The 18,118-nt window shown below is 44.1% G+C and overlaps 1 protein-coding gene across 2 annotated transcripts in view; it reads left to right on the top strand.

Moving 5' to 3' along the window:
- CCDC3 (coiled-coil domain containing 3) overlaps positions 1–18,118 on the top strand; it is a 192,960-nt gene that overhangs the window by 63,566 nt on the left and 111,276 nt on the right. For both annotated transcript variants that reach the window (XM_045060874.1, XM_045060873.1), the window contains 2 exons: positions 10,532–13,212; positions 16,070–16,244. In XM_045060874.1, coding sequence (XP_044916809.1) covers positions 12,839–13,212; positions 16,070–16,244 — 549 coding nt within the window. In that variant the 5' untranslated portion in view covers positions 10,532–12,838. The remainder of the gene's footprint in view (positions 1–10,531; positions 13,213–16,069; positions 16,245–18,118) is intronic.

Genomic DNA, 18,118 nt, shown 5'->3' with positions numbered 1-18,118 from the left:
GATAAAAATCACATGATTGTAAATAGACAAAAGAAAAACATTTGGCAAACCCAATACTCTAATGAAAAAACATTCAACAAATTAGAAATTCGAAAAAGGAGGGAACATCCTCAATGTGATAAAGGTCACCTGTGAAAAGCTCACAGCTAACAAAATATGAAATGAAATTAGTTAAAAAAAAGATTGAGGAGAGAGGAAATTGGCAGTGACTGTTTATGGGTATGGTGTATCCTTTTGGGGTGACGAAAATATTCTGGAATTACATAGCAGTGATGGTTATGCAACCTTGGAATATACTAAAAACCACTGAATTGTACACTTTAAAGGGGTGAATTTTATGGAATGTCAGCTAGGTCTCAATAAAAAAAGCAAAACAAATGAGAGTCTCAAAGGAAAACCCTCATTTTTTGTATGACCTGAAAGCTAGAATTTTAAAGGAAATCTTTTATGTCACTGGGGAGTAACTGATGGAAGTTTTACAAAGTTTAAAAATTGACTAGAATCATGCATGGCACAATATAGTAATTAAATAAATTTAAAACAGTTTTCTTTGTTTTTTTTTATATCTTATTTTAGAGAAAGAGAGAGAGAGAGAGAGAGAGAGAGAGAGAGAGAGAGAGAGAGAGAGAGAGAGAATCTTAAAGCAGGCTCCAGGTTGAGTGTGGAGCCCGATGTGGGGCTTGATCCCATGATCCTGGGATCACGACCTAAGCCAAAATCAAGAGTTGAACGCTCAACTGACTGAGTCACCCAGGTGTCCCTAAAACATAGTTTTCTTTGTATACCATTGACATACACTAAACTGCATATGTTAAAATGTACATTTTGATAGGTAAGTTTTGACACATGAATACACTAAAGAGAACATGACCACAGTAAAAATAACTAGCATATTCATTATCCCCAATGGTTTCTTTATATCTCTCTGTAATTCTACCTTCTCACAATCTCTCCCTGGGCTCTAGGCACCCCCTAATCTTATTTCTGATACTATATATCAGTTTGCATTTCTTGGAATTTTGTATAAAAGAAACCATATGATGTACTCCTTTTTTAAGAGTCTGGCATCTTTCACTTGGCATAATTATTTTGAGATTCTTCCATGTTTTGTGTGTGTTAATAGTTCATTCCTTTTCTGCTGAGTAATATTTCGTTGTCTGTCAGTTAGTTTACCCATTTACCTGTGGAAGGATGTTTGGGTTGTTTCTAGTTTTTAGCTATTTCAAATAAAGCTGCTATGGACATTGATATACAAGTCCTTGTATGGAATATGCTTTAATTGTCTTGGGTAAATACCTGGAGTAGAATGGCCTGATCATATTTTTAGCTTTTTAAGAAACTGTCGGGGTGCCTGGGTGGCTCAGTCAATTGAGTGTCCAACTTCAGCTCAGGTCATGATCTCATGGCTCGTGGCTTCAAGCCCTGTGTCTGGCTCTGTGCTGACAGCTCAGAACCTGGAGCCTGCTTCAGATTCTGCCTCCCTCTCTCTCTGCCTCTCTCTCTCTCTCTCTTGCTCAAAAATAAATAAGCATTAAAAAATTAAAAAAAAAAGAAACTGTCAAATTGTTTTCCAAAGTGGTTGTATTGTTTATATTCCCACCAGCAATGCATGAGAGTTCCAATTCCTTCACATTCTCAGCAGTACTTGGTATGGTCAGTCTCTTTAATTTTTGCTCTTCTGGTAGATTTGTAGGGATATCTTGCAATGGTTTTAATTTCTCTAATGATTAACAATGTTAAGTATTTTTCCATTCAATTGGTTGCCAACCTAACTGCAAGTAAAGTGTCTGTTCAAGTATTTTACCCATTTTTTATATTGGGTCATTTGTCTTTTTTTTTTAATTGGGTTTTGAGAATTCTTTTGTGTCCAGATATGCATCCTTTATAACATATATGCTTTGCAGATATTTTCTTTCAGTCTATAGCTTGATGTTTCATTCTCTTCACAGTGTCTTTTGAAAAGCAGAAGTTTTAAATTTTGATAAAGCCCAATTTTTGTCTAACCCAAGTTAGGAGAGGTTTTCTCTTAAAAGCTTTAGAGATAATTTTTGCATGTGATGCAAGGTATGGATTGTAGGTTTTTATTTTGTTTTTATTTGTTTTTTGGCATAGAGATATCCAATTGTTCTAGCACCATTTGTTCAAAACACGGCCTTTCTTCAATGGATTGCTTCTGAATCTTTGAAGAAAATAGTTGTAGAAAATCATATATATATATATGAGCTTATTTCTGCACTCTTTATTCTGTTTCATTGATCTATGTGTCTGTATTCACACCAAAGCATGCTTTATTGATTACTCTAAGTTTGTAGTAAGTCTAAAAATGAGGTAATGTTAGCCTTCAAACTTTACTCTTTATTTTTCAAGTTATTTTGGCTATTCTAAGTTCTTTGCATTCTGTATGAACTTCGGAATCTGGTTGTCAGTTTCTACTGAATAGTCCACTGGGATTTTGATTGGGATTACATTGAATTTGCAGATCAGTTTGCTTAAAATTGACACCTTAACAATATTGAGTTTCCTGACCTATTGGTAAAGCATATATCATGATTTTTCAAAGTTCTTCAATTTCTCTCAGTAAATATTTTATAGTTTTCAGTGTACATTCTTTCACATATTTTTTAATGTGATTATTCTTAGGTATTTCATGTATTTTGATGCAACTATAAATAGGTATTTTTTAAATTTCAATTTCCAATTGTTCATTGTTAGTACATAGAATACAACTGATTTTTGTATATTGATCATGTATTCTGCACCTTGTTAAACTTGCCTATTAGTCCTAGTAGCTTTGCTATAGATTCACTTGTATTTTCTAGATAGATGATCATGTAAGCTATAAATAAGTAGAATTTACATATTCCCTTTTCAATGCGTTTTACTTCTTTTTATTGCCTAACCCTGGCTAGAACCTTCAGTAATTTGTTAAATAGAAGTGGTGAGAGTGGTGTTAGGTGGAAATATTCGGTCTTTCATGTTAATGTTAGCGGATTTTTCACAGATGCTCTGCATCAGGTTGAGGAAATTCCTTTCTGTTGCTAGTTTGCTGAGAGTTTTTAGTTAAGAATTCTCTCTTATTCTCTCTTTTTTCTTTTTGTAATCATGTAACATGTATATTTCTGAGTTCATAAAAGCTTGAAATAGCACTAAGACTTTTGGGACAAAGGTGTATATTCATATACAGATAGTCACATACAGTTACATTTATTTCTATATTATTTAAAAATAATTTATATTGTATTGAAAACAATGAACCACAGGGTTTATTCCGTTTTTCTTCCTTTCCATATTTTTAACTCCTTTCTCTGACAGTAGAAAACTGGCTTCCATTATCCTTAATATATTTGTTTATTTGGTCAACTTCTTGTGTGTATCCATTCTCCCATCACTGCCACCATCGCGTATCTCCTGCAGATGCACTTGGCCTCTGACACTCACTGCTGGTACTTTCCTGAAATGGACACTCTCTTTACCTTGCTAAGACTCTGACTCCATGCCCTGAGCTGCCCTTCTGCATGGACACCACCTTACTCTAACCATCCTCTGACACTCTGCACTTGTTATCACCTTCCACATGGAAGCCCTTTCCCCTGGCTTATGCACTGACATCCTGTACTGTACAACTATGTGAATGTCCTCCTTACCCCTGTTGGCTTCTGAAGCTCATGTTGGGCTGTACCCATATGAGGCCCCCTCTTTGCCCTACTTAGACATGATTCTCTGAAAAAATTGCTCTCCCCCATGGTTATCTTCCTCACCTTCTTGGGCTCCAAAGCCCATGACATGCTGTTCATATGCAGAGACACCCCCCAGCCCTGCTGGAGCTCTGATATCCTACACTGGGCCACTCTTTTGCATGGATCCCTCTTTACCCTTCGTGGCTCATTCCTGTGGTGGGCAGTTGTATTCTGAAATCTTCTTCCTTTATTTGGTCTCCTCTATCCCTCCTCCCATCCCAGCTTGGAGATGTAATATGCTTGGTCCAAACCAAAGGGTTTAGGACTGAGTTTTTCAGGAAATAATATGAAGAAGAGGAAGAAGAGGAAGAACTCACTCATTTGCTTTTTGCGATTAACTTAGAATAATTTTTTAAAATCAAACTCAAAAAAGTTCCATTGTGTTTTTGAATGAGATTTTGTTAAACTTATTTTAGAAGGAAAGGCATATTGACAGTACTGGCTCTCTCCATCTTTAGAAGATTCCATCACTAATGGAACTGTCATGTTTCATCACTGCAGAAGAGTCTCCATAAGGCAATTGTAGCCACAGTTAAGGTCAGCTAGCACTATAATTAAGGTCAAAGCTCAGCATGCTTCAGGGTACTGAAGTGAGTAGAGTATAACACTAGTTCTGGCCAAATTTATTGATATTGATGCATTTACTAGAGAGTGTAGATTTAAGTACTGCCAGAGATGGCTCAATAGGTTACTTGATTGGTTGACTAAAATTTGGATTCAATGATAGCACGTATTTAATGAGATTGAGATGTCATAGCTTTCAAGGCATAATGTGCAGGAGGGAATCCAGAGGCTTAGGGGGTTAGGGATATCGAACTAAATGTTTTATGCATTACCTGCACAGCCAGCTCACAACTACATTCCACAAGATGGCCCAAAGATACTCCCTTCCCAAAGGCAATGAGATATGTTAGTGAGGGGATCACCTGCATCCTTAAAAATCTCTGTGGTTGCTCACCTTTCTAGGCAAGGTATGACTATAGATGCTGTTGTTTAGTTGGGTTCCCAGATTTTAAAGGGGATGATGGGATTTTGAAGTAGCAGGGGACAAGTGGTAGCATTTAACTGCCTAAGACAAGGTGAGGATATCCAAGGTAAAGGGCAGGAAGGACATAATAGTAATCAGAATGTTTTGAATGGCAGAGATCTTTGGCAGTGGCTAGTTGATCATGGTGTCCCTTAGAACTAAATATATAGAGTCTGCTAGAGTATTGCTTGGTCTGTAGAACAGGAAAAACTGTAGGCCTCATAGCAGAAAACCAGACTTAAGTTGTCACAGAGGAGAGCTGAAGCTTCTTACTCAGTTTCCAGACATAAGTAAATTCACAGAGACAGAGCCCCTGGATTGCAAGATAGACCAGGTACCCTTAAGGAAGGACTCGACACCATTGCCACAAGTATACATTGTAAATGTTCTTCTAAGATTTCTTTAAAAGGACCAAAGGCAATTTACTAGAATGTGCACTGGAAAAAGGAAATACCAAGACCTTTTGGGGGATTACTAGACCCTGGCTCTGAAACGGCTTTGAAATCCCAGAGGGTCCCAAAATCAAAGTGAAATTTTACCATGTTCAGATTGTAGATGAAGTTTAGGTCAAATCAGACCCATATTGGGCCGGTTTGGTCCAGAGACTCAGCTAGTGGTTATTTCCCCAGTTTCTGAAGGTATAAATGGAAGAGACACGGTTGACAACTGGCAGAATCCCCACATTTGCTCTCTGACCCGTGGGATGATGGCCACCGTGGTAGGAAGGGGTAAGTGGAAGCCCCCTAGGACTTTCATTCATACCGAGACAGTAAATCAGAAGTAAGACAGTATCCCTGGGGGGATTGCAAAAACGAATGCTGCCACTGAAGGCTTGAAAGAAGTGTAGATAGTGGTATGTAGTGTAAGCCCAGATAGTTGGTTATTTTTTTCTTTTTTTCTTTTTTCCTTTTTTGTGATGCAAATTCTTGATTTAAGCTTTGATTGCTGAGGCAAGCACTTCAAAGAAGCATGCACTTCAAAGACAGCTATCTTGAGTGAACACAGTGCCAGCCACAGGACTGGATGAAGAGTCAAGTTGCCCCGAGTCTCCTTTCTTTTAGAGATCTTAGTTGATTTTGATAACCGAGCATTTGGGCTGCTGGTTTTTCTCTTCCCAGGCCTTAATTTTCTGCTTTTATGTTTTAAACTCATCAATAAAGAATGAGTCTGCTAAACCCTAGGGATCCCACCCTCAATCCCAATAAAAGCAGAACTCCAACCTCCTGCTCTCTCTTCCTACCCATCACTTTGCTCTGTGGCCTCAGGTGTGCCATGCAATTTGCAGGACTTGTAAGAAATATACTTGTTTTTCAAAGTTTCCTGATGGCTATTGCTGATGGTGTCTTGCAATCATAATAAGAACCACAAGGGCTGGTCCAGCCACAGCATTGGTTATCAATAGGCTGAGACCGATGCAAAACATGATACTACGCATCTCCATTGAACTCATCAGTTTCGCCTTTGCAAAAGTCACATGGATCTTGAAGAATGAGTGAAGTCTACTATAAACTAATGAGGTGATAACTAAAGTTTCGGATGCTGTTTGAGATGTAGTATCTTTCCTGGGGCACATTGACATGTTCCTTGGCATTTGCTTCACAGCTCCTGACCTGGTATATGTCCTTTCCTCCATATCAATTTGTAAATACCACCAGAAATAGTTTGCTTTTACTTGTCAGGGCTGACAGTACACTTTCACAGACTTGCCTCAGGGTAAACCAATTCTGTTGTTACATTTATTCTGCAAGATCTTGATTGTCTTGACATTCCACAAAACATCATACTCTACCTTGCTGATGGACATGATGATGATTGGATTTGATGTTCATAAAGTGGCAAATACTTCAGGGAGGTTCTAATGTGAACTGGAAGGTGGGCGATCCCACAAAAATTCAGGGGCCTGTGACCTCATTGAAGTTTCTGGAGCTTTAATTTTTTTTTTAATGTTTATTTATTTTTGAGAGAGACAGAGACAGAGCATGAGCGGGGTAGAGCAGAGAGAGAGGGAGACACAGAATCTGAAGCAGGTCCCAGGCTCTGAGCTGTCAGCATAGAGAGCCTGACATGGGGCTCCAACCCACAAACCCTGAGATCATGACCTGAGCTGAAGTCGGAGGCTCAACTGACTGAGCCACCCAGGCGCCCTGAAGTTTCTGGTGGTTTAATGTCACTTTTCCAAAGTGAAAGTAAAGTTGCTGTTCTTTGGACCACCTACAATGAAAAAAGAGGAAAAATGCTTGGTGAGCCTTTTTGTATTTGGGGAGTACTTGACTGTGTTACTTGGGTCATCTACAGAATCACCTGTAAGGCTGCCAGTTTTAAGTAGAGACAAGCAAAGGGATGCCCTGCCATGAGTTCAGGCTGTAGCCTAAGCCACTGTATCACTTGGGCCTTTTTACCCATCAGGTTCAATGATAGTTAAAATGTCTGTGGCAAACGGGCATGCTGTAAGGAGCCTCCGGGTGAACACCAACAGGCTAGTCACAGCACCAAGCTGTAGGATTTTGGAGCAAATCTATGCCTTGTGCTGGATATGAGTATTTTCCTTTTGAAAAATAGCTTCTATCTTGCTATCAGGCCCTGGTAGAGAATGCCTCACCATAGTGTATTGGGTGACCATGTGATCTGAGTTTCCCATCATGAACTAGGTATTGTCTGACCCACCAGCCATAAATTGTGTGTGTGTGTGTAGCAATCTATGGTCAAATGGGAATGGTTTGTGAAAGATTAAACAAGGAAGGTCCGAAATACAAGTAGGTTGAATAACAAGTGGCTTAGATTCCTTTTTTTAAAAATTTATTTATTTAAAAAAAATTTAATGTTTATTTATTTTTGAGAGAGAGAGAGAGAGAGAGAGCGTGCATGAGTATGGGAAGGGCAGAGAGAGAAGGAAGCACAGAATTCAAAGCAGGCTCCAGGCTCTGAGCTATCAGTACAGAGTTCGATGTGGGGCTCGAACTCATGGACCACAAGATCATGACTTGAGCCGAAGTTGGACGCTTAACCAACTGACCCACCCAGGTGTCCCTTATTTATTTATTCTGAAAGAGAGAGAGAGAGAGCATGTAGGGGAGGCACAGAGAGGGAGAGGGAGAGAGAGAATCCCAAGCAGGCCCCATGCTGTCAGTGTCCCTTATTTATTTATAGTGAAAGAGAGAGAGAGAGAAAGAGAGAGAGAGAGAACATAGGAGAGGGGCAGAGAGATAGGGAGAGAGAACATCCCAAGTAGGCCCCGTGTTGTCATTGTGGAGCCTGATGTGGAGCTCGAACCCACTGACCATGAGATCATGACCTGAGCCAAAAATCAAGAGTCAGATGCTTAACTCACTGAGCCACCCAGGCGCCCCTTAGATTCCTTTGACTCTGAAGGTGCATCGCCCCTTCCTTTTCCTTCATCTGTGGCCTCTTGGCCATGTTTCTGATGACCAGTTGACTCAGGAAGAAATAACTTAAGCCTGGTTTACAGATTGTTTTGTATTTCAAATGGGTATCACTCAGTGCTGCTTAGGCCCGAACATGAAGGACACTGGTGAAGGAAACTACTCCCAGTGGGTAGAGCTTCAAGCAGCACGTTTAGTTGTACACTGTGTCTAGACTCAGAGATGGCAGGTAGTATGGAAAGACACTAACTTCTGGATGGTTGTGGTGAGCTGGTTGGATAGTATATTACTAGTCAGGGTTCAACCAGAGAAACAGAAGCCATAGGCTTTTTATATATGAATATGGCTTATATGTAATATATACTCTCAGCCTTATACATATATAAGCCTTATATATAATATATAATCTAAGCCATATATATATATGTGTGGATATGGATATGGATAGGGGCACCTGGGTGGCTCAGTCAGTTAAGCATCTGACTTCGGCTCAGGTCATGATCTTGTGGTCCATGAGTTCGAGCTCCGTGTCAGGCTCTGTGCTGACAGCTCAGAGCCTGGAGTCTGCTTCAGATTCTGGGTCTCCCTCTCTCTGCCTCTCCCCTGCTCATACTCTGTCTCTTTCTCTCTCTCTCAAAAAAAAAAAAAACATTAAAAAAAATGTATAAGGATATCTATAGTTACATATACTTAGAATATAGATGTGTGTATCTATCTATACGCATATACATAAAAGGAGATGAATTGGCTCACATGATTGTGGAGGCTGAACAGTCCCCACGATCTGCCATCTGCAAGCTGGACACCCAGGAAAGCCGGTGGTGTGATTCAGCCTGAGTCCAGGGGCCTAAGAACCCGGGGACCTAATGGTGTGAGTGGAAATGCTTCGTTCACTTTTAAGCCCGATCTTTCATTGGTAGAATTGTTGCTTCCCCTCCGGGCTACCTTGAGCTCTGCTTGTGCAGAACTTAGTCCCCAAAGAGAAGCTGCTTGCAGGAGGACACGCCCATGGCCCCAGGTAATGAACCCCCCATCAGTGAGGCACTCTGCCAGACGTGACAGAGAAGAGAAGCATGACTGATGTTCCCGGTGAGGAGTCCAGGAGAAAGACAATCTCTCAAAGGTGCTTGTTTCTGGAAAACCCATTCTGGGTAGAGTTGGAAGAGATTTGATTCTGTCCGGTTTATACAAGAGAGAAATCAGCCATACATACTGACTTTTTTTTTTTTTTTTTTTGCTTGTCTAAATGGAAAGAAAAGTCAGGGTTTTAAGGCCTGTTGAAGTGGACAGATCTTTTCCAGGCCTTGGAGACGCCTGAAGATGCATTTGAAAAACTTTCTTTCTTTTTTTTTTTTTTTTAATTTTTTTTTCAACGTTTTTTATTTATTTTTGGGACAGAGAGAGACAGAGCATGAACAGGGGAGGGGCAGAGAGAGAGGGAGACACAGAATCGGAAACAGGCTCCAGGCTCCGAGCCATCAGCCCAGAGCCCGACGCGGGGCTCGAACTCACGGACCGCGAGATCATGACCTGGCTGAAGTCGGACGCTTAACCGACTGCGCCACCCAGGCGCCCCTGAAAAACTTTCTTACCATCTTGTCTGTATAAATTGCAGCATACGACAAACACAGAGCAGGGTCGCCGGTTAATTCAAATTTCATGTTAGTCCAATTACATACTGATTTAGCCATCACTGGTGATTATGCTAAGGTTATTACTCTGCATATATTTACTTCTAGATGAACGGCCCACTTGTACCTTTAAAACACTGCCTATTTTGTCCATATTCTCATAATGTAGTTAAACGCATATATTCTGGAGTCTGATGCTGGGGTTTGAATCCTGGCTCAGTCACTGTCTAGCTCTGTGATCTTGGGTAAGTCAGTTAACCTCTCTGTGCCAAAGTTTCTTTATCTGCAAAAAGAGGATGATAGTAGTATCTACTTAGGAGTGTTGTTTGGAGAATTAATTCAGATAACATAGTCAAACTCCTTACAAATGTGCTTGGTCCACAGTAAGCAATAAATACATGTTAGCAATTATTAATATTGTAATTTGGCAACACTTGCTCTAAGTTGGCTTGCCAGGAATATAAGCCATTGTATATCCCCTCTCTCTCTTTCTCTAGCAGACCTGCAGAATACCTACTAACTAGCTGTTACGGACTAAATTGTCTCTCCTTCCTTCTCCTCCCAAATTCACACGTTGAAACACTAACCCACAAGGAGACTGCATTTGGGGGTAAAGACTTTAGAGAAGTAATTAAGATCAATGAGGTCACAAGAGTGGGGCTATTCGGATAGGATGGACGTCATTATATGAGGAGGAAGAGACATCAGATCTCTCTCTCTCTCTCTCTCCTCTCTCTCTCCCCACATGCACAAAAGGAAAGGTGGAAAGGCCGTGTGAAGACACAGAGGGGAGGCAGCCATCTACAAGCCTGGAAGAGAGACTACACCAGAAACTGACCCTGATGACGTCTTGACCTTGGGCTTTTGGCTTCTAGAACAGTAACAAAAGAACTGTCTGTGCTTTGAGCCACCTGTCGGTGGATTGTGCTATGGTAGCCCTAGCAGATGGAGACCACGACATTATGAAATTTCCTAATTTACATATTCAGCAAGAGACAAGCAAGCAGTGCTGATATACGGTGTCTGATGTTATCCTTGAACACCATTTACCCATTGTGTGAAAGTCTGGTATCTACCAGGGGGTTTGGGGGTGGGGGTCATATACCACGAGGGCTACTGTTATCTCGAGCCCCACTCTTTTATTTTTTTAAAGATTTTTTTTAATGTTTATTTATTTTTGAGAGAGAGAGAGAGAAAGCATGCACAAGTGGGGCAGGGGCCGAGAGAGAGAGAATCTGAAGCAGGTTCCAGGCTCTGAGCTGTCAGCCCAGAGCCCAGTGCAGGGCTGGAACCCACAAGCAGTGAGATCATGATCTGAGCCGAAGCTGGATGCCTAACCGACTGTCTGATAGGCGCAGACGCATCTGTCTGTTTTTAGGCGCATCACAGAGGGTTTTGTAAGAATAAGAATTTGGTTGATTGAGTCGCTGAGCAGATTCTGGGCTAGTGTGACAGAATGTTAGCTGCGGTTTCCCATTCTCTTAACAGCGCAGGGCTGCCTGGAGTCCTGGTGATCCCACTTCCGGGGATGCCCAAAGCCCTCCCTTACCCCAGACGGCCTCTCTCCTGGCCTCTTCCTCCTGAGTCCCTGTCCTGCAGGGGAGGGACCTGCACGGGAGAGTTGCCTTCAAAGACTGCCCTTGCTGGGTGGCAAGCAATCGTGAATTAAATTCCCCCGGCTGAAGATTTAGGGGCCACAGGGAGAAGACTTGGGAGCCAGGGGGAGGTGAGGCCCAGGCTTGAAACCTTGTCTCCTGCAGCTTTATCCTCTCTTCTCCTTACCTTTCCTTCCAGAATTCCCTGAGTTTTCCCTTCAACGCATAGAAGAATTTAGCTGTGTGCCAAGGCTCAGACTTGTACAAATAAGATGCTTAAGGAAAAGAGGCTTCTGTTTTAAGGCAGTTCTGCTTATAAATTTATTATAAATATATCATACATATAATACCTATGATATAAGTACCATGGGATGCACATTACATGCATGATTATATGTATGATGTAACACACATATAAAAATATAAATGTATTTGTAAGTGATCATCCTCTTTTTTCTTCGTACTGCATTGGGAACTCTTAATGGTAGTTCAGAGATAAAAGGAGCTGGTGAGTTTAGAGAGAAAGAGACTGTTGAGCCTGGATCTCCCTCAGACTCATGCACTGACCCACGGACCTGTGAGAAGCTGGGTGGAATTTACTGCATTTATTTCTCAGGTGTAGGGTGTTCAGAAGCTGTAAATAGGAATTATGTAAATCGTGCAGCTTTAGGAAAATCAGGACAGCATGGCTTTTCGAATCTTTTATGAAGGCTTTCCTGAGATTACCATTAAGTCATAAGCAACATGAGAGAGAGAGCGAGCGAGACAGATCGGCAAAAGTTTATTGGCCCGCGCTGGGTTTCCCAATTCACCGCTGCGAAGCAAAAGTCCGATTTGATCTCGACGCGTGTTGACTCTAAAAGAACGACCCAGAAAATGTCAACACGGTACTCACGCAAAGGAACAGCGATTGTTGGTTTGGAACAGGCTTTCCGCCTGGAGAGCTCCGACACAGCGCATCAGTGGGGCGCGGGAGGAGGGCCGGGCCGCGGCTCCCAGCAGTCAGTGACCGTCTCCCGCAGGCCCCGCACTCCCCCAACGGCGCGCGGGGCCTCGGGGGGACCGGCCCTGCGCGCCGCAGCTCCCGAGCGCCCCTGGCCGGCCGCCCACCTCCGCCCCGGCCGCCTCTCCGCCCTCTCCCGCCGCAGCCCACGCCCCGTCGCGGGGGGCAGGGCAAGAGGCGGGCGGCCGGCCCGCCCCGAGACCCTTTAAAGCGACGCGGACGCGGGCCGGGCGCCGCGAGCCCGGCGGCGGACAGTAGCGGCGCGCCGAGCCCAGCGCGCAGGGCTGCCCTTCGCGGGCCGGCGGGGCGGGCGCTCCCGGCTCCCCGACGCCTACCCGCGCCCGGCGGCCGCGCGCCCCCGCTCTGCCCTGCTGGTCCCGGGCGTCCCCGCCATGCGCCCTGGCTAGTGCGCCCGGGGCGCAGCGCCGACCCGGGCCGCGCTCGCCGTCCGCTCCCGCCGCCGGCATGCTGCGCCCGCTGCTGCTCGCCGCGCTCTGCGTGGCCGGCCGGCTCGGGGCCGCCCGCGGCTGCCAGCTGCCCTCGGAGTGGAGACCCCTGAGCGAGGGCTGCCGCGCCGAGCTGGCCGAGATCATCGTGTACGCCAAGGTGCTGGCGCTGCACCAGGAAGTGCACGGCCTGTACAACTACCTGCCGTGGCAGTACGAGCCCAGCGACGCGGGGCTCTTCTACTCCGCCGAGATCGAGATGCTGTGCGACCAGGCGTGGGGCAGCATGCTGGAGGTGCCCGCGGGCTCCAGGCTCAACCTCACCGGCCTGGGCTACTTCTCGTGTCACTCGCACACCGTGGTCCAGGACTACTCCTATTTCTTCTTCCTCAGGTGAGCGCGGCCCCTCCCGCCCACACCACCTCCTCCGCCCGTTGGCCTGACCTCCCGAGGGCACCGTTATCTGGAGCCGGCTCAGCACCTCCAGGGAAAGCTGTCCAGGCCCTATTAGAATATCCCTTGGGCTCCTTTCCTTGCTCTTTATTCTCTCCTGCTCTGTCCCACGTCTAGACATGGGGGCCTGGGGGCCTTTGGCTAAAGCTGTCGAAAAAACAGGGGTGGTTTCACTGCTGAATGCACAGAGGAGTGTTTCCAGCCAAAGCTCAGGGTGGTTTCCAAAATCCATTTGACTCCTTTTTTTTTTTTTTAATTTTTATTATTTTAATTGGATTCACTGGGAGTAGGTTGAGATGCTGAGGGGTAAAAAAAGAAACAAACTTTGAAATCAGACTGTTGGAGTTCTGGTTCTGCTCTTCGTGTGATCTTTGAGCAAGTTGCCTTCTGAATGAACCTCCATACTCTCCCTTTCATAATGTGAGAAACAAGGTTGGTGGAGAATCATGCAGAACACCTGGTACAGGTTAGAGGCAGAACAAATAGTCCCTCTGCCATCCCGCCCCCCCCTCCCCTCCCTGCTTAAATGCCAAGATAGGAATCCTGCAGAATGCAGCCCAGCTGTCCCTTTGTTCCCCACCCCCCCTTGTCCACCACCGGCAGACCTCAGTGCTGGGCTTTTCAGAATAGCAGAGGTTTGTGTGGGGGCCTGCTGGGGGGGTGGGGGGAAGACTGTCTCCCAGTGCTTGGAAGAGAATAAATGAATCGGGCTGGAAGTCCCTCTCTGACTGGAGACTCCTGGAATCTTGTGAAGTTCGGTGAAGATTGGCCTGCAGTCACGATGGAATTCACGTGTGTAAGAATTCAGTCAATGGGCTTCAAGTTTGAAATAGAGACTGGCAGGTGCAACCCTAAATGCATTGGCTGTCTCCAGTTGAATGAGAGTGACACAGAGCAGCTGAGAGGAACATGGAACTGGAATCTAACCTACATGTCAAGCGAGTGAGTGAATTGATCCACAGTTAACACTAGTGATGGTTCCAGTCTTCTCAGTCCATAAAGTAGCACTAAGAACATTTGGAATGACTATGACCTCAGTCTGCAGATCACTTTTAGCTCTTGAGATTTCCCACCAGTCTGGGAAAGAAAACCTTAAGGTCCACCGAGGGGCGTTCATAAGCTCGTGGCAACACATGTTTTCTGTATCGAAGCCAGATCTCTAAGTTTAGAATACATGGCGTGCTTTGCGTTTGCTGCCGTGGTTTAGCTAGATTAAGTTGTTTTTCTTCTTTTAATTGCTGTTGAAATATAGTTTCTAAATGCAGCAAGGAGTGAGACCATATTCTTCTTGATACAAAGACACTTAGATTTTTCCTATTTTTCTTTAGGAAGGACACCGAGAACCCAGCTATAAAGCTATTAATCACTGAAACTTTATTTTCCAAAGAAGTAAGAGCTGGAGAACTTGAGCAGACGTGATTTATTTTCTGATTTTATCATGAAAGAGTTTTGTCCAGGGGCTCTGTGGTGGTCAGCCAGCTCTTTCTTCTTTCTCTTTGACATATTTACAAAAACTTAGGGCAGAAATACAGAGTCAACTGGTAGTCTGACAGATTTCCATTTCACAGAGCTGTGTTGCCCCGAAGTGTCCTAACAACTGCATACAAATCATTCCTCCGCTGTTACTCCGGACCCAGTGAGGCAAGAACAGATTCTGGGCACTGTCACTGGGGAAAGCGGCAGTGGCCGCTCCCTGGTCCGCCCTGCACCACCTTTTTGTGCTGGAGGTTAACTTCTACCTGCCCTGTCTCTGCGTGATTTATCTTTGCAACAGGCAATTTGTCCTTTGTAAAAATGTTAACATCTGAACTGCACTCAATCCATGCCAGATACTTTTTCTTTCTCTCTTTTTTAAAACTTTTTTTTTTTAATGTTTATTTTTGAGAGAGAGAGACAGAGCTTGAGCAGGGGAGGGGCAGAGAGAGAGGGAGACCCAGAATCTGAAGCAGGCTCCAGGCTCTGAGCTGTCAGCACAGAGCCCGACGCGGGGCTCGAACCCACAAACCTGGAGATCATGACCTGAGCCGAAGTCCGATGCTCAGCTGACTGAGCCCCCCAGGCGCCTCTTCACTTTACAATGCAGTTCTTTTTTTTTTTTTTTTTTAATTTTCAACGTTTTTATTTATTTTTGGGACAGAGAGAGACAGAGCATGAACGGGGGAGGGGCAGAGAGAGAGGGAGACACAGAATCGGAAACAGGCTCCAGGCTCCGAGCCATCAGCCCAGAGCCCGACGCGGGGCTCGAACTCACGGACCGTGAGATCGTGACCTGGCTGAAGTCGGACGCTTAGCCGACTGCACCACCCAGGCGCCCCACAATGCAGTTCTTACACTACCACCAACAAGGTGCTATTCTCCTCTTTTTACAGACTGGCACAGTGAAGCTCAGAGAATTTAGGAAATTTGTGTCTCCTGTCAGAAGACGAGTAGCAATGGCAGGATTCGAACCTTACAACTGGCTTATAACTGGTCCTTATAACTGGCTTTCCTTTCATCAAGAAACAAGGGCCACCCTGTGAGAAAGGCCACTTGGGCGATATACAAATAGACCAACACATCTGCATCCCCTCTCCCCAACCCTTCACCCAAACTCATCTGTTGGAAAACCTTCAGGATAGATTCGTGCAATGTGAGGCAGAGAAACCATTAGAAATAGTAAGTCCTCTAATGAGAGCCATGAGAGACACGGTGGTGTAAAGGCAAGATTGTCACGGTCTTGACAACTGTTGATTAAAGCCGGTGTACCCTATGGCTGTCCAGCCTGCAGTTCTGCTTTTTTTTCTCCCCCCCCCATTAGGATGGATGAAAATTATAACCTCTTGCCTCATGGAGTCAATTTCCAAGATGCCATCTTTCCAGACACTCAAGAGAACAGAAGGATGTTTTCCAGCCTTTTCCAGTTTTCGAATTGTTCTCAAGGGCAGCACCTGGCAACTTTTTCCAGCGACTGGGAGATCCAGGAAGACAATAGGGTAAGAAACGGCTGTGCCCTACGTCACAGCAAAGTAATAGAAAAGCTGCATCTTGTCTGAATTTTGTGACCAAATGAGTCAAGAATACTCTTCCAGAAGCCCAGACCAAAGAGTATTATCCCTCCCACTCCTCTGGCAGTAAAAAAAACAAAACAAAACAGAACACTGTTCATAAACTGTAGCTTCCTGAGGCTGTAGCTTCCTGAGGCTTTACTACTTGGTATTGGGATCCTCATAAAGTCAGAGAACAAGATGGAGTGAAGGTGGGCACAGTGCCTCAGTTTCCTCTCCTGTAAAATGGAAACAATCTACATCATAGGGTTGATGCAATATGATTTAGCTATGTAAAAAAAATGAAAATATGTAAAGCCCTTAGCATAGTGCCTGACGGAGTATGTACTCAATACATGAGAGCTGTTATGACTATTATATCATTAATGTTATTGATAGCATAAGGCTCTAGGCAGTCTTTTAAAGGAGAAGAAAAAGTCCTCAAGGAGATGATTGCTTATAGCTAACACTTCTTTGATGGTTAACTCTATTTGTTAAGACGTAGAGATACAGGGTGGCCAAAATGGTTGTGGAATGTAAAGGTTAAGATAGTTTTGGGTAAAGGGGCACCTGGGTGGCTCAGTTGGTTAAGTGTCCAACTCTTGATTTTGGCTCAGGTCATGATCTCACGCTTTGCGAGACTGAGCCCTGCTTTGGGCTGTGCCAAGATGGCGCACAGCCTGCTTGGGATTCTCTCTCTCCTTTTGTCTCGCCCCCTTCCCACCCGCCATGTGAGCACGTGTGTGTGCACATGTGCTCTCTCTGTCTAAAAATAAACTTAAAAACAGTAATTTGGGGTATGAAAATATAAAAGGGATCTGTCCATCTGGGACAGATGCCAGAGTTGGGGGGAGATTTTGAAGACTGTCCCTTTCCCAAATAGCGTTGGCATATTTGAGCTGGGATGATTGTGGGGCTGGCTCAGTAGAGGAGGTGGCCAGTCCCAGTATCTTAAAAACATCCGAGATGTTTTTAAGGCAGTGTGACAGACTGACTTCTGGGAGTGTTCTGATGTGGGGTTTTGGGTATCCCACGGGACAAGGACTCATATTTTTTGAGTTAATAACCTAATTTGCACATGTTGAGTGGCTCACGAGGGTCCCCAAATCTAGAAGTATAAAATGGTAGTCAGTAGTTTCTCTCTCATCTCTGACACCCACCCACCCATTTCCCACCTACCCTCCAAGTAGCTACTGTTACTAGTTTCTTATAAATGTTTAATGAGTATTTTCATCCAAGAAAGAATTCACACTTGTATATTGACTGTGTTCTTTTACGCAAATGGCAGCCCACTCTATACACTTTGCTATACTTTGACTTTATTCACAAATAGATCTTGAGGATCTTTCCATATCAATGCAGATCAAGTTGCCTTAAAGAGCTGCATAGTGTATTCCATTGTATGCATGTCACCGTGTGTGTGTGTGTGTGTGTGTGTGTGTGTGTGTGTATATATACATATATATATTTATTAAATATAATTTATTGTCAAATTGGTTTCCATACAACACCCAGTGCTCAACCCAACAGGTGCCCTCCTCAATGCCCATCACCCATTTCCCCCTCTCCCCCACCCCTATCAAACCCTAGTTTGTTCTCTGTATTTAAGAGTCTCTTATGGTTTGCCTCCCTCCCTCTCTGTAACTTTTTTTTTCCCCTTCCCCTCCCCCATAGTCTTCTGTTAAGTTTCTCAAGATCCACATATGAGTGAGAACATATGGTATCTGTCTTTCTCTGCCTGACTTATTTCACTTAGCATAATACCCTCCAGTTCCATCCATGTTGCTGCAAATGGCCAGATTTCATTCCTTCTCATTGCCAAG

This window comes from Felis catus, chromosome B4 (genome assembly GCF_018350175.1).
Source record: "Felis catus isolate Fca126 chromosome B4, F.catus_Fca126_mat1.0, whole genome shotgun sequence".
Taxonomy (NCBI): Eukaryota; Metazoa; Chordata; class Mammalia; order Carnivora; family Felidae; genus Felis; species Felis catus.
The sequence above is the reverse complement of the archived record's forward strand: the minus strand, read 5'-3'. Positions and strand labels throughout refer to the sequence as shown.